This window comes from Arachis duranensis, chromosome 6 (assembly GCF_000817695.3).
Source record: "Arachis duranensis cultivar V14167 chromosome 6, aradu.V14167.gnm2.J7QH, whole genome shotgun sequence".
NCBI lineage: Eukaryota > Viridiplantae > Streptophyta > Magnoliopsida > Fabales > Fabaceae > Arachis > Arachis duranensis.
The window spans coordinates 12,267,322-12,280,750 of NC_029777.3; the positions used below are offsets into that span (position 1 = coordinate 12,267,322).

General features: G+C 32.7%; 1 protein-coding gene and 1 long non-coding RNA gene across 2 annotated transcripts; both read left to right on the forward strand.

The window, feature by feature from the left end:
• Positions 1-2,806: 2,806 nt before the first annotated feature.
• Positions 2,807-7,720, forward strand: LOC107492893 (omega-6 fatty acid desaturase, endoplasmic reticulum isozyme 2). Its single transcript, XM_016113955.3, has 2 exons — positions 2,807-2,945; positions 6,660-7,720. Exon 2 carries the CDS (start codon positions 6,671-6,673, stop codon positions 7,718-7,720), a length of 1,050 nt encoding a protein of 349 aa, XP_015969441.1. The 5' UTR covers positions 2,807-2,945; positions 6,660-6,670.
• Positions 7,721-9,256: 1,536 nt separating this feature from the next.
• Positions 9,257-13,429, forward strand: LOC127748390 (uncharacterized). The gene is made up of 4 exons (XR_008010500.1): positions 9,257-9,611; positions 9,737-9,895; positions 10,145-10,232; positions 13,204-13,429. It is a non-coding gene; the product is annotated as an uncharacterized LOC127748390 (long non-coding RNA).

Consider the following 13,429-nt stretch of genomic DNA (forward strand, 5'->3'; position numbering starts at 1 on the left):
TGGAAAAAAGACCGTTCATTTATTCACAACTCACACGTAATTGCGCTCGCAATAACTTGTAAATTTTAGGTAGCCATACGGCCATACCTAATCTACTTAGCAATTATTAGATTTTGAAAGGAGTCTTTCGTATAAATTATATATCCCCCAAAACAAAATGATAACTAAAAGAGTAAAACTATACTGAAATTGAAATTCTTATCCAATTTATCGGCGTCGCAATTGGTATTCCCGAAAGTTAGCATTATTTTCTCTTACCTTTTCCTTTTTTGTTCCAAAGAGGAGTGTCTTGGGCTTCGCTGTGGGCCAAGTTAATGTATAAAAACTAGTAAAAAAAAAAAACAAATTAGCTATTTTTTTTAACAAAAATATGAGATTCCAACTCCCAATCATGGAGAAAATATGCCATTTAAACTATTATTTATTGGCAAAACATATATAGTTATTACTAACGTAAAAGAAAACAAATACACAATATAATATTATTACATAATTAAATACACATATAAAATTATTTTATATTTATAACGTATCAATTTTTATTAAATTCATAATTTAATTTTAATTTTTTCACTATAAGGTCTAAAAGTTTGTCCACGAATAATTTATATACCTATATATTAGAGTGAAAATTAAACCAACTTGGGTTGGTTGAGTGGTCAGTTTACTTATTCGCTTAAACAAGTGTTGGGAGTTCGAACCTCGCTTTGTGCATACAGCAAATATTAGAGTGAAAATTATAATATTTAAAACAAGAGTATAGCTAAATCTGGCCCATTTAAAATTCTTATACATTTTCTAATCACTAATTATATTTGTGTTTATTGTGTGATGGAAATGCAATCGATAAAAATGCGATTGGCAAAGCCCTTAATGGAAAAACGTATACGTTGCTAATCTACGCGTTAGTTTGGATAGTTTTTTTTAATGATTTAAATACTCATTTTATTTATGTATCTCTTAAAAAAATTCTAATTAATTATTATATTTTCCTTAATTATTATCACTGATTAAGTAATAATAATAATACAAATTTCCAAAAAGTATTTTGGCAAATGACAATTTCCTTTCAGAAATACATACTATAAATAAACATGCATGTTTGAAATTTATTCTTAAAAGTTTTTAAAGATAATTTGCAATAATTTATTATATAAACAAATAAATTTTATAAAAATATTCAAATATAATATTATCTATGGAAACATAATTCTTGAGAACCAATGTTTTTTTTTTAATTTTAAAGTTTTCACTCATCCAAAGCGTCTCAATCTTAGAAAGATTAATTATTAATTATGGAAACTTGATCGGTGACACCCAATAAATAAATTGTTGAAAATTTTAGAACGAAACATTGTTCACGACATGGGTAGGTGGCAAGTACCTTAGCACTCTGACACCGAAATATTGAGTAAAATAAAAAATGAAAAGAGAGGCAAATAATAATAAATAAATGGGTAGTGTTAGGAAGTTCTAATAATATGTCATAATACTACTTATTTCAAAAATTTTAATTGATAAAAAACGGTCACATTAATAATTATATCTCTAATATTTCTTAAATTTCTATTGTACACATTGTACAAATATTTTATTAACTTCTTATACTTTCTTTAAATAATACAAACACTAGTTAATGAACTTAGTAGGTAGAATAATAGTTGTTTCCAATTAAAAAAAAAGGAAAATAATGGGATCCGAATGCAGGGGAAAGAGGAGGAGGAGTGGTCACGTGATGGAGAGAAGCAGATATTTTGGGTTGAGTGACCAAGTCGCAATAATAAAATATTTGGGTATATATTAAAATCAGCTATAAATATAAAATATATATTAAAATATAAATATATATACAAAAATAAATTAAATATATATATTTATATATAAATATATTAATAATTAATTTTAATTTACTAATTTTAATATACCAATAACATTTTCAAAAAACCAAGAGAGGGGTGGCTAATATACATGATTCATAATTCATCACAACACACCTTATTCTCCTCTCTTCTCTGTTCTCTCAAACTGGGAAAAACCCTCACACAGGATACACACCCACAATTTTCAGGGTACTCTTTCATTTTAAGGTTTTAAATTATTCTCCAAAATAATTACTCATAAATATTATATTTACATGTTGGTCTTATATTTTAAAAGAAAATCTCCAAACTTCAGTATTTTCAGTAATTTTATTATATTTTATTCTCATCCGTAAATAACATATTGTCTCCTGACAATCATATCAAGAACATAAATACGCTTCTCAATAATTAATGTATTTTATTCACTTTATAATTAATAATAGTTAAATGTATTATTATTATTTAAAGATGATTCGAATCTCATTTTTAATAAATATTTTTATTTTAAAAGAGTCAAAATTTATAAGCTTAGTTTTAATTGGTGAAAACATAAATTTTAATTATAAAAAATATTATTTATATACTAAATTTAATTATTATATATTTATGTATAAATATCTATAAAATTTAATTTATTTTAACATATATTCTATTTTAAGAGTTGCTTTTAGTGCACACCTTGTTTAATTATTCATCTTATTATACAATTTAAAATTTGCACTTTGTTATACATAATTGCTTATTTTTTAAACAAAATGGAAAACATAATACAATGTATTTTTCAGCAGTCAAAACAAGACATATTTAATATTACCATGATTAATTTTAAGAAGAATATTATAACTTATTAATAATAAAAAAATGTATTGTAGTAGTACATTAATTAGTAATATATAGTGCGGTGGGGCCCATATAACAGTGGATGGACGGAAAGTGCAAATGGAGGAGTATCACAACTTTACGCTTAAATACTCCTCGTTTGCGCCCCATACCCCTCTGCCCCCTTCTCTCATTTCCTCACACCTTCTTCATTTGCCGCCACACACATTCCTCCTCCTCCGTCACACCTTCTCCTCCATCCAGGTACACCTTCTTCTCCCTCTTTCTCCTCAATTCAATTCAATGCCATGCTACCTGCTTATTAATCAATCGCACTTCACGCTTTTTCTTCCGCACTCGCCTAGATCTAACTAACCTTTTCATTGGATGCCATAGATCTCTTCGTTCATTAATTCATTAGATGTATGTGGTGGTAATTTCTGATTCAGTAGGGTCCATTGTGTTACATAATTGAAGCATTCATAATCCCCCTTACCTCCCTCCTTGCTTTCCTCATGTCTTATTTTTTATTTCCGTATCAAGAATGTGTTATCTCTGAGATTTTCCGTCGTATTTTACTATTATTTTCTAACTTCTAAGGATAAATAAATTATTAAATAAAATATGTTTGTATGTGCATTTTTTTTTCTTTTTTAACGTGCGGCTATGAGCATATTTAGGTAAGGTTCTCTCGGATCTAAGCAACAACCTCACCTTTCCGGATTTTTTGTACGGTTTCTCGCTCCGTTCTCCAACAAAATAGCCCAGATCCTTTTCTTATTCATTTCCATATATTATTTTATCGTAATTATTTTATCATTCCGCTACTTATCAACAGCATTTCTATCAATTTCTATCAATTTTATTTATAACTTTATTTAATAAAAATATTTTTATAAATATATCTGATAAGAATATTTTTTTTATGACTATATTTAATAAAAATACTTTTTAAATATATTTTTTTATATATATAGTTAAAATATAATAATTAATTATTATTAGTAGATAATGTGTTGATATCCTATTCTTTTCCTTATTCTAATTTAGGGACTAATCTTTTGGCAAGCAAATTAAAAAATAAGGTGGCACGCAGATCTCGTGGAAAATATTATATCAATTGATTGATTCGTCTTTGATGTGCACTCGTGATTTTCATTTTATGTATTATTTTTTTTCTCTAGGTGGAGATATTTTTTTATATTACTGTAGTATTCTATGTGTAATTTGGACTAATTGATTGGTAAGATGTGTGTGTTTTGATTCTATGATCCTAGTTGGGTTTACAACTCACAAATAGCCAATGCTAGGAAAGCCTCAATTAACGAAATTACCCTTGTTGGTTTAGAAAGATCATTTCCAACCGACGTCAACTTGCGCACTTCTATTATAGGCTAAAATCGTCACTTGACTTAAAAAGAAAAGTTGAGAGTAGACAGAATTAAGGGTCAAAAAAGGACGCGTTACAAGTTTTCATCGTGTTATGCACAAGTTGGAACAAATTAAAAATGCAAAACAGGGACTAAATCTTTAAAATGAGTAAAATGAGACTCTGTTTATACTATATGATATTATTATATATTTGCCAACATATAGTTAAGAATTTACATCTAATGTTTCTTCTTATTTTTGTTACTTTTACGGTCACCCCATAATGTTTCTAATTTTAATGTTTGATTGATTCTTTGAAAATCTTAAAATCGATTTGGTTAAAAGTGTTACAAGTATATTAATTAAATGAGTTTAAAGTTTTTTTTAATATTTTAATGAATAGTCCAACTCAACATTTATTAGCTAGTGCCTAGTAGTACCTTTTTAAAAATTAATTTCACCAACAAAAGCTCCAACCTTTATAGTGGTATTTAGTAGTTAGTGTGTTTATGAGGTTACAAGAGAGGGCCACTCCAATGCTCCTTTTGGGTAGGAAGAGATAAGAAAATTGAAGAGAATGGAAAAAGAGAAAATAACTACTATATAAAATGACAGATTCATGTTTAGTAGTTTGTTGGTGTCATGGTAAAAATCTATGGCAATTTGTTATAATTGAGGGACAGCATTTCCGAGAGAGGTAATAACATATACAGTGAGGTCACTCTGAGCGAGTACTTTATTAGGGTCGGCTGATTCCCCAAAACTGCAAAAGAACACATTTCAGAGTTAGCTCCTTTTTTTACCCATTTCATGTGCCACTCATACCAGTCAACTACAGTAAGCGTTAAGGAACTTTTATATGAGATAATTTTTATAGCCTTTTTAAAGAAATTCTTAATTTTGTTGAAATACTAGAAAGAGTAACATGAATAACTTCTATAACAATTTTTTTTTGTTAAAATGTTTATTGTATTCTCAAATAAACTGAAACAAATGTATCCTGTTTTCTTTTCTGGTTGGTACCGTCTGTGGCTATGATATGATATGGACCAATTATGTGGAGGAGTAGCATTTAGATTGCATAATTAGGGCATACTTGAAATGTTGAATAAATTGAAAGATGAGTCTGCAAGACTGCAACTTGCATAGCATGCAAAGCCATAATTATTTAATTGAAGAACCATGTCAGATATAGGACACAATGTAGCTATAGTCATGTGCATTAGTTGATGTTGAAATCCCGTGTGCTCCACTATTGGTTTTGGACACACACTAGGCAAGTCTCTATCTACTTTGGACGGGACCGGAGACCCCATTGGCTCTGATCCACAAAAATATTCACCAAATTTATTGCACATGCAGTGGTCCATTGTAGAGAATTGCTAATATATAATGTTGCCTAACATGTAGTCTTTTGGAAGGTTTATTTTGTATTTGTGGCTCTTATGACATTATTCAGTTTAACTGCATGCATGCCTGATTTTTCGGTTAAAAAATGATCTTAATAATCCTAATTATTATAACCTAAAAAGACTTGTCAATCTGATGTGTAGTTTAGTTGTTGACATTAATGATGTATTCTTGTGTATGTCTAGTTTTTTTAAACCTTAACCATAATAATTTGTGTGACATATGCCTGCTTTGAAAGGCCATGACTGATGCAGGCAAAGTTATGGCAGCCTCGTAATATCAAAGAGAAATTCTTTGGTGCCTATGAAATTTTTGTCTAAATTGCTTAAAAGTAAAGATAGAGTAGGTGGGATCTACCCTTTTATTTTTGAATTTTGTAGCCAATCATCTATTAAGAAAAATAAAAAAGCTTAACACAAAAGCAGAGCGTATCCATGGCTTCTTGTACCAATTTCTCCTGGCACATTACTAATTCGCTTGGCGTAGATCTACTTGTTGTTAATAGATCGATAAGAGTATTGTTCCGATAGATAACTCTTCGATAAAGTTCATTAATATCTGAGCTCATTAGTTTTCCCCCATCGATTTGAATAATGGGTCTCAATTCGGGGGGAAGAACTGGTAAGACCTTTTCTCGTTCGCGCTACCAGCGGAGCATGAGACCATTATCAAAATACTCTGACTAGTGCAAGCTCATATCCATGTTTTTTATTCTATAATTTTCTTTTCTATATTTTCAACTGATGACTTTGTATCGAGTTAATTAACTTGACCAAAAATCATAAAATTTCCTGCAATCTTGTGCCTTTCCATATAATTCTGTGTTCATGATGAAAGTCTATATAATTTTTGTATTTGTAAATGCTGGAAAGGTGTTTTGCTTTTATTTGAGGAGTTTTAGTTTTTCACCATTTTTTTACTTACTGATTGGGAAAGGAAATGAAAATTAACGAACCTGTAAACAGTGACGACTATAATATCCCGTTAATAATGTTCTTGTGTAGTCTTTAATTAATTATCTGTTTCTGCTTTAAAGACCACACAGGCACACACATTGTCCATTCTCATTCTTTCTGCACAAATCAAGTAAAAGTATTAGCTCACATGTTTCTTCAGATAGTGCTAAATTTTATTCGGGTACAATTAAATTGTGATTAATGCTAATAAGAAACAAATGCGCTGTTATGTTATGTACAGGTTGCGGGAAGATGGGAGCTGGCGGCCGAACCTCTGTTCCTCCTTCAAACAGGACGGTCGAGGCTGACTATGCGAAGCGAGTTCCGCATGAAAAACCTCCCTTCAGTCTCAGCCAAGTCAAGAAGGCCATCCCACCTCACTGTTTTCAGCGTTCTGTTATCCGCTCATTCTCCTATGTTGTCTATGATCTCACCATAGCCTTTTGCCTCTACTATGCTGCCACCAATTACTTCCACAAACTCTCTTCCCCTTTATTTTACTTGGCCTGGCTTCTCTATGGGGCTGTCCAAGGTTGCATCCTTACCGGTGTTTGGGTCATCGCGCACGAATGTGGCCACCATGCATTCAGTGATTATCAATGGCTTGATGATACAGTTGGCCTTGTTCTCCACTCTGGCCTCTTGGTCCCTTACTTTTCATGGAAATACAGCCACCGTCGCCACCACTCCAACACCGGTTCCCTTGATAGGGATGAAGTCTTTGTGCCAAAGAAGAAGTCTAGTATTGCATGGTGGTCTAAGTACCTTAATAACCCACTAGGAAGAGTCCTCACACTCACTATTACCCTCACCCTTGGTTGGCCACTTTACTTGGCTTTTAATGTCTCGGGAAGGCCTTACGATAGGTTTGCTTGCCACTATGACCCATATGGTCCAATCTACTCCAATCGCGAACGACTTCAAATATACATATCAGATGCTGGAGTGCTTGCAGTTTCCTATGGTCTTATCCGTCTTGTCATGGCAAAAGGCCTTGCCTGGGTTGTGGCTGTTTATGGTGTTCCATTGCTAGTGGTCAATGGATTCTTGGTGTTGATCACATATTTGCAGCACACTCACCCTGCATTGCCACATTACGATTCATCTGAGTGGGACTGGTTGAGGGGAGCATTGGCGACCGTGGACAGAGACTATGGAATCCTGAACAAGGTCTTCCATAACATCACTGACACACATGTGGCACATCACTTGTTCTCCACAATGCCGCATTACCATGCAATGGAGGCTACAAATGCAATAAAACCAATTTTGGGAGAGTATTATCGGTTGTGCTCAGAATAAAGGTGTATTCTGGTACAACAATAAGTTGTGATGACTAGAGCTGCTGTCCAAGTTGTGGTGTGTTTGGTCGGAAAAGTTGTTTAGTTTAAAGTTTCCATTCTGCCAATTAGGATGGTTGATTATTGGGAATAATTCTATTGAACCCTGATATTGGTAGTTAAAAGTAGTTTTATAGTTTGCTTGATTGCAGAATAAGACATGGCATGTGTTAAACAGTTAGATTATTGCACAATGGTTTGAAATTGGTGCATGTCAACTGTGTGTTAGTTCTTATTCTGGTTGAAGCTTGTTCTTATTTTGTCACTCATGGCTTTTGATTCCAAGTCATTAGTAGTATATATTCTGTGAATGGTGCAAAATTATGGACCACTGTCTGTAACAATTTGTATTGGTATTCTACTGCTAGTTAAAATTCTTAGGAGAGTAGTGTAGACGTGGATGGGTATGTTGAAGAATCGTAATATGGTAATAAAATAATATAATGTGCCTTTCACTTTATCATTAATGATATTTGGTGCTGAAATTTGTTAGGAATGAGATCAATCACCTCCAAGAGCAATGCATCTTTTTCTACCTACGAAAGTGGTTTTTTTCTGGTTCTCCTGTTTCTTTTCGGAAGTTACTTCTGTCCCACTTCCTAATATGAGTTCCCTTTACATTTTAAATGTTCTTTTAATAATATTTTTCCCCCTTTTTCGCTCACATGACATACGAGATAAAACATGAGGATTTAACCATCGTCTAATTATTGCATAGTTAATGGTTGAAGAGGGCATAGGCCGTAGGCATTGCAGCTTGTAAGAATTTTATGCCAAAAAAACATACATAGAGGATGGAATAGTAGTAGACCAAAAAATACGATGAGACAGATGGAATAGAATATCATGCCCAAGACGAATTTATGGCTACACACACTCATCCATTTTCCATCTGCTTCGCACATGCGCTGCCCCTTTCTATTGTTTTTTTTTTTAATAACCAAATGTTTAAGAAATTGAAAAAAGAAGACACGGCAATTTCAAATTGCAATGCCTAGATATTATAGAAAACGAAAACCATAGGTAAATAATATAATAATTATACAAAAGCAAGGCAAATATGTACATATGAACCTACATAATAAGTTCAAAAAATATATACATTATCTTTAGTATAACTAACTATAGTTGTCAATATAGATTAAATAACTAAAGTCGTATCTTTAATAAAAATATAATTTTATATTCTAAAATATTAAAAATAGATCAATCAAACATATTTTTATTATTTCTAAAATTTGAAAATAATTTTTTTTAATAAACCAATTGTATTTTTAAAATGTAAAAAATTAAAAAAATATATAAAAAAATAAAAAATATTTTCACAAATCAACCGATTTTTTAATTTTTTTATTTTATATGTTGATTTTTTGTTTGGATTTTGAAAAAAAAACGTTTTCCTTTTTACATTGTCCATTAAAGTCCAAATTATCCAACTAAAACCAGGCCAATCTAAATTTTTCAATTCATTCAATTTTAAAGTATATAGATATTCTTTCTATCTTTTCCATGTTTTGTGCTCCAATTTACCACCGCATGTATACTCTTCCATTTAGGCAATTAGTATGTTGAAGTCGTTGCACCGCTGTTGTTCTCTCCGGAACCTATATTGATATATAATTGTGACCGAGACTTTTGATTGGGTCTCCTCTGCTCTCTGCGCTCCGAATGAAGCTCCGACTCCGAAGGGACACAAACATGAAAGCTTCCGCTTCCTCTCTTCTGAATTTGCAATTTTGATGATGACGTATTTTCTGATTCGTAGCCTATTTGCTTTGAAATTCGTTCCTTGCACCGAGTCCGCTCCCTTTTCTCTTGTAATCGACCTGCATTTTATACTTCTTCAAAATAAGGTCTGTTATATCAATTTGATTGCATGCCTTATCTCAATTCAAATTGTTGCTGCAGTTGAAATTTCACTCCCACCGTTTTTGAATTATTGTGTTCCTAACTTTATTATTGATTTTCCTTTTCCAAGAGTTGTTGTCAACGTTGAGCTTCCATGTTGATAATACGCCGCATCTCCAGTGGGGTTGCATACTCCAGTTCTGACAAAGGCAATCTGATGCTGCCATTTTAGTAACTGTGTGAGCAAGCTGGTTTTCTTCTCTAGGGGTCCAAGTTAGACCACAATTTGGTAATCTTTTTATTAGCTATCTAATATCCTGTAATATTGCTTCAATTTCTCTAATGGAAGTATTTGATTTTATGGTTTGGATTAGTTTTAAATTGTCTAATTCAATTAATGTTTTTTCCAAATCCAAATTATCAATAATAATAAGGGCTTGCCTAATAGCTATAGCTTCAGCTGTTATACTTGAATATGTGCTAATTTTTCCAGAGAAGTCTAACACAATTTTTTCATTATTATTCCTAACAACCACAGATATTGCTCCTTTTCTATCATCCTTTCTAAAAGCAGCATCCACATTAGCCTTTAACCAGTCTTTCAGTGGAGTCCCCCATCTGATCAGGTGTGCTGTTCTATTTTTCTCGCTCTTCTTTTCTACAAATTGTTGGTCTATTGTGTTTTAAAATAGATTCTCTATCAGTTTCGCTCTTTTAATTGTCCATTCTGGTTGAATATTCTATTGTTGAAATATTTTCTGATTTCTTGTCTTCCACACCTCCCAAGCTAGAAATTCTATTCTACTTATTCTCATCTCTTGATGATCTCCTCCCTGTTTTTTTTATTTTCTCTATATATTCAATTAATTAGTCTTCGAACGATTTTACTGAGTTTGCTGTGGGTGTGCATTGACATTCAACCCCAAACCAGGTGCCTCGTGTCCATTTGCAGAGAAGTAGAGCATGCTCTGTAATTTCAGTTTTCGTGTTACACACTTGGCAAATAGGACTAGCTATCAATTTCTTCTTATATAAGTTAGTATTTACGGACAATATATCTTGGGCTGTCTTCCATAAGAACGTTCTGATTTTTGGAGGAACTTTTATATTTCAAATCTCATTCCATAGTCCCCTTCTATCAGTGTTTGTTGAAGGACCATTTTTAGTTTTTTCCTGCGCCTCTAATCTTGCTACTTGATAATCAGTTTTGATTGTATACGTACCATCTTCTTTCCAAGGCCAATATAGAGTGTCATGCCTTTTTATTGTACTTATTGGTGTTCTCATTATGCTATCTGCTATCTCTTGTAAAAACATTGAGTAAATTTTGGTTTTATCCCACTCGCCACTTTCATTGAGTAGCTCCTTTACTTTCCTGTCGTCTGCTATCCCCAAATTAAGTTCTTTCTTCCTCCCCGCTATCCAATTGTCCTTCCTTATGCTAACATGAGTACCATCTCCTATACACCACTTTTCTTATTTTCGGAGCAGCTCCCTACCTTGTAAAATACTCTTCCATACCCACGAAGCATTTCTTGAAGCCTTCGCATCCCAAAAGTTCTCTCTCGGAAAATAGACAACCTTTAGGATTTGCACCCATGTTACATTCGGATCTTTTATAATTCTCTAAGCTTGCTTAGCCAAATAAGCTAGGTTTTGAATCTCAACATCTTTAAATTCCATCAACCCGCCTCTTTTACTTGCTGTTATAGATTTCCAGCTCTTCCAGTATATGCCTCGTTCTTTTCCTGATGAAACCCACCAAAATCTCGCCACTCTTGAGCTCAGCCTTCTACAAAAGCCTTTCGAAAATCTAATCACATTCATCGCATAAGACGGTATTGCTTGCACAACTATTTTTATTAAAGTTTCATTCCCTGCTTGACCTAATAGATTTTCTTTCCAACCTTTAAGCTTATTTATGACCTTCTCCTCGATCCATGCTAAAGCTCTATTTTGGGACCTTCTCCAGTTGGCTGGCAGCCCCAAATATTTTCCTGGAGTATCCCATGACGCCATACTGAGAATCTCCTCGATGTTCACTCTAGTCTGTAAAGGCATTTGATATCCAAAAGTGATTTCTGATTTGTCTAGATTGATTTTCTGACTCGAACCTTCAGTATATTCATTAAAAAATATAATGATCTGAAAAATCTCCTCCTCCTTTGCTTCTGTCAAAATGATGCAGTCATCCGCAAAAAGTAGATGAGAGATAGTGGGTGTTGTTGGTGCTATTTTGAATTATGAGATCCTATCTTCTCTTTATGCCTCACTCATTAGGACTGTTAACACCTCTGCTGCCATTATAAACAAATACGGTGATAAGGGATCGCCCTGTCGAAGTCTCCTATATGGCTTGATTTTTCTTGATAGCTCTCCATTAATTTTGAATCTATAGGTAATACTTATAACATATGCCATCATCAACTTCACCCACCTGCCTTGAAACCCGAAGGCTATGAGGACCTTTTTCAGGAAGTCTCATTCAAGTCTATTGTAAGCCTTATTCATGTCTAACTTAATTGCTAAATTTTTGAAACTGTTTCTCCCTATTCTGTTAAGGCTATGATAAGCCTCTTGTACTATAATAATATTGTCTTGTATGAATCTACCCCCCACAAACGCACTTTGAGTTGGCGATACAATTTTTTCCATCATCTTCTTCATTCTCTATACTAGAACTTTTGCTAAGATTTTATAGACCAAATTGCAACAGCTAATGGGTCGTAGCTGGTTGAGGTTCTCTATGTTCTTAGTCTTAGAAATTAAGACCACTGTTGTCTCGCTCACCTCTTCAGGTATATATACCCACTATTGAAAAATTCCTTCATTATCGCACACATGTCGTTCTTAATGATCTCCCAGTATTTTTGATAAAATAATCCGCTCAACCCATCAGGCCCGGGTGCCTTAAGACCTCCCATGCTAAAGACAGCCTTTCTTATCTCTTCTTCTATAACTTCTTTTAATAGTTCATCATTCATTTCTTTAGTTACTATTTTTGGAATTTTATTGATAGTTTTTTTCAAAATCTTGTCTTTTTGTTGAATTGAAAAGGCTCTGAAAATGGCTCTTAATGTGTTCTATTATTTTCTATTTTTCTTTCGGCCATTGTCCCGTATTATTTTTTAATTTCTCTATATAGTTCCTGTCTCTTCTTTGAATAGCAGTCGCATGGAAGAATATTGTGTTTTTGTTGCCCCATCTTAGCTACTTTATTCTAGCTCGCTGTCCCAGTATTTTTCCTCTCGCTTTTATAGTTTTGCTATTTCTTCTTTTAGTTCTAGGATTCTTTTCTATTGCTCTTCTAAAATTTCTTATGCTTACAGTCTTTTAAATTTCTCTTTCATTCTTTGAATTTTTTTATCTGTCTTTTTGAAAGTTATCCTGCTTCATATTTTGAGTTTCTTTCTGTAGTTTTTAATTTTTTTCATCATCTTATTCCAATTATCTCCATTTAATTTCTCCTTGCTCCAATCTTTGATAACTACTTTCTCACAATCTTCGTGATTGACTCAATACGATTCAAACTTAAAGCTCTTTCCTGATTTGTTAACTAACACTAGTATTGGATCTGACTAATGTTATCCATTACAGGTCACAAGCCCAATAATTTATACACACAACATAGCCGCCGCCCCATTCTTCCCACCCGCCAATTGGGCATTGGCCAACTTGGATAAATTCCTTCTCACCATTCTTATGTCACCATATCATTCTTAATCTTAAATTTTGAGACTTAAAAACTAAAATTGATAGAAACCTATTATAGTATTCTGTTTCTTTTAACTCTATATTTTTTAGTTTTCTGTTGGAAAAATTC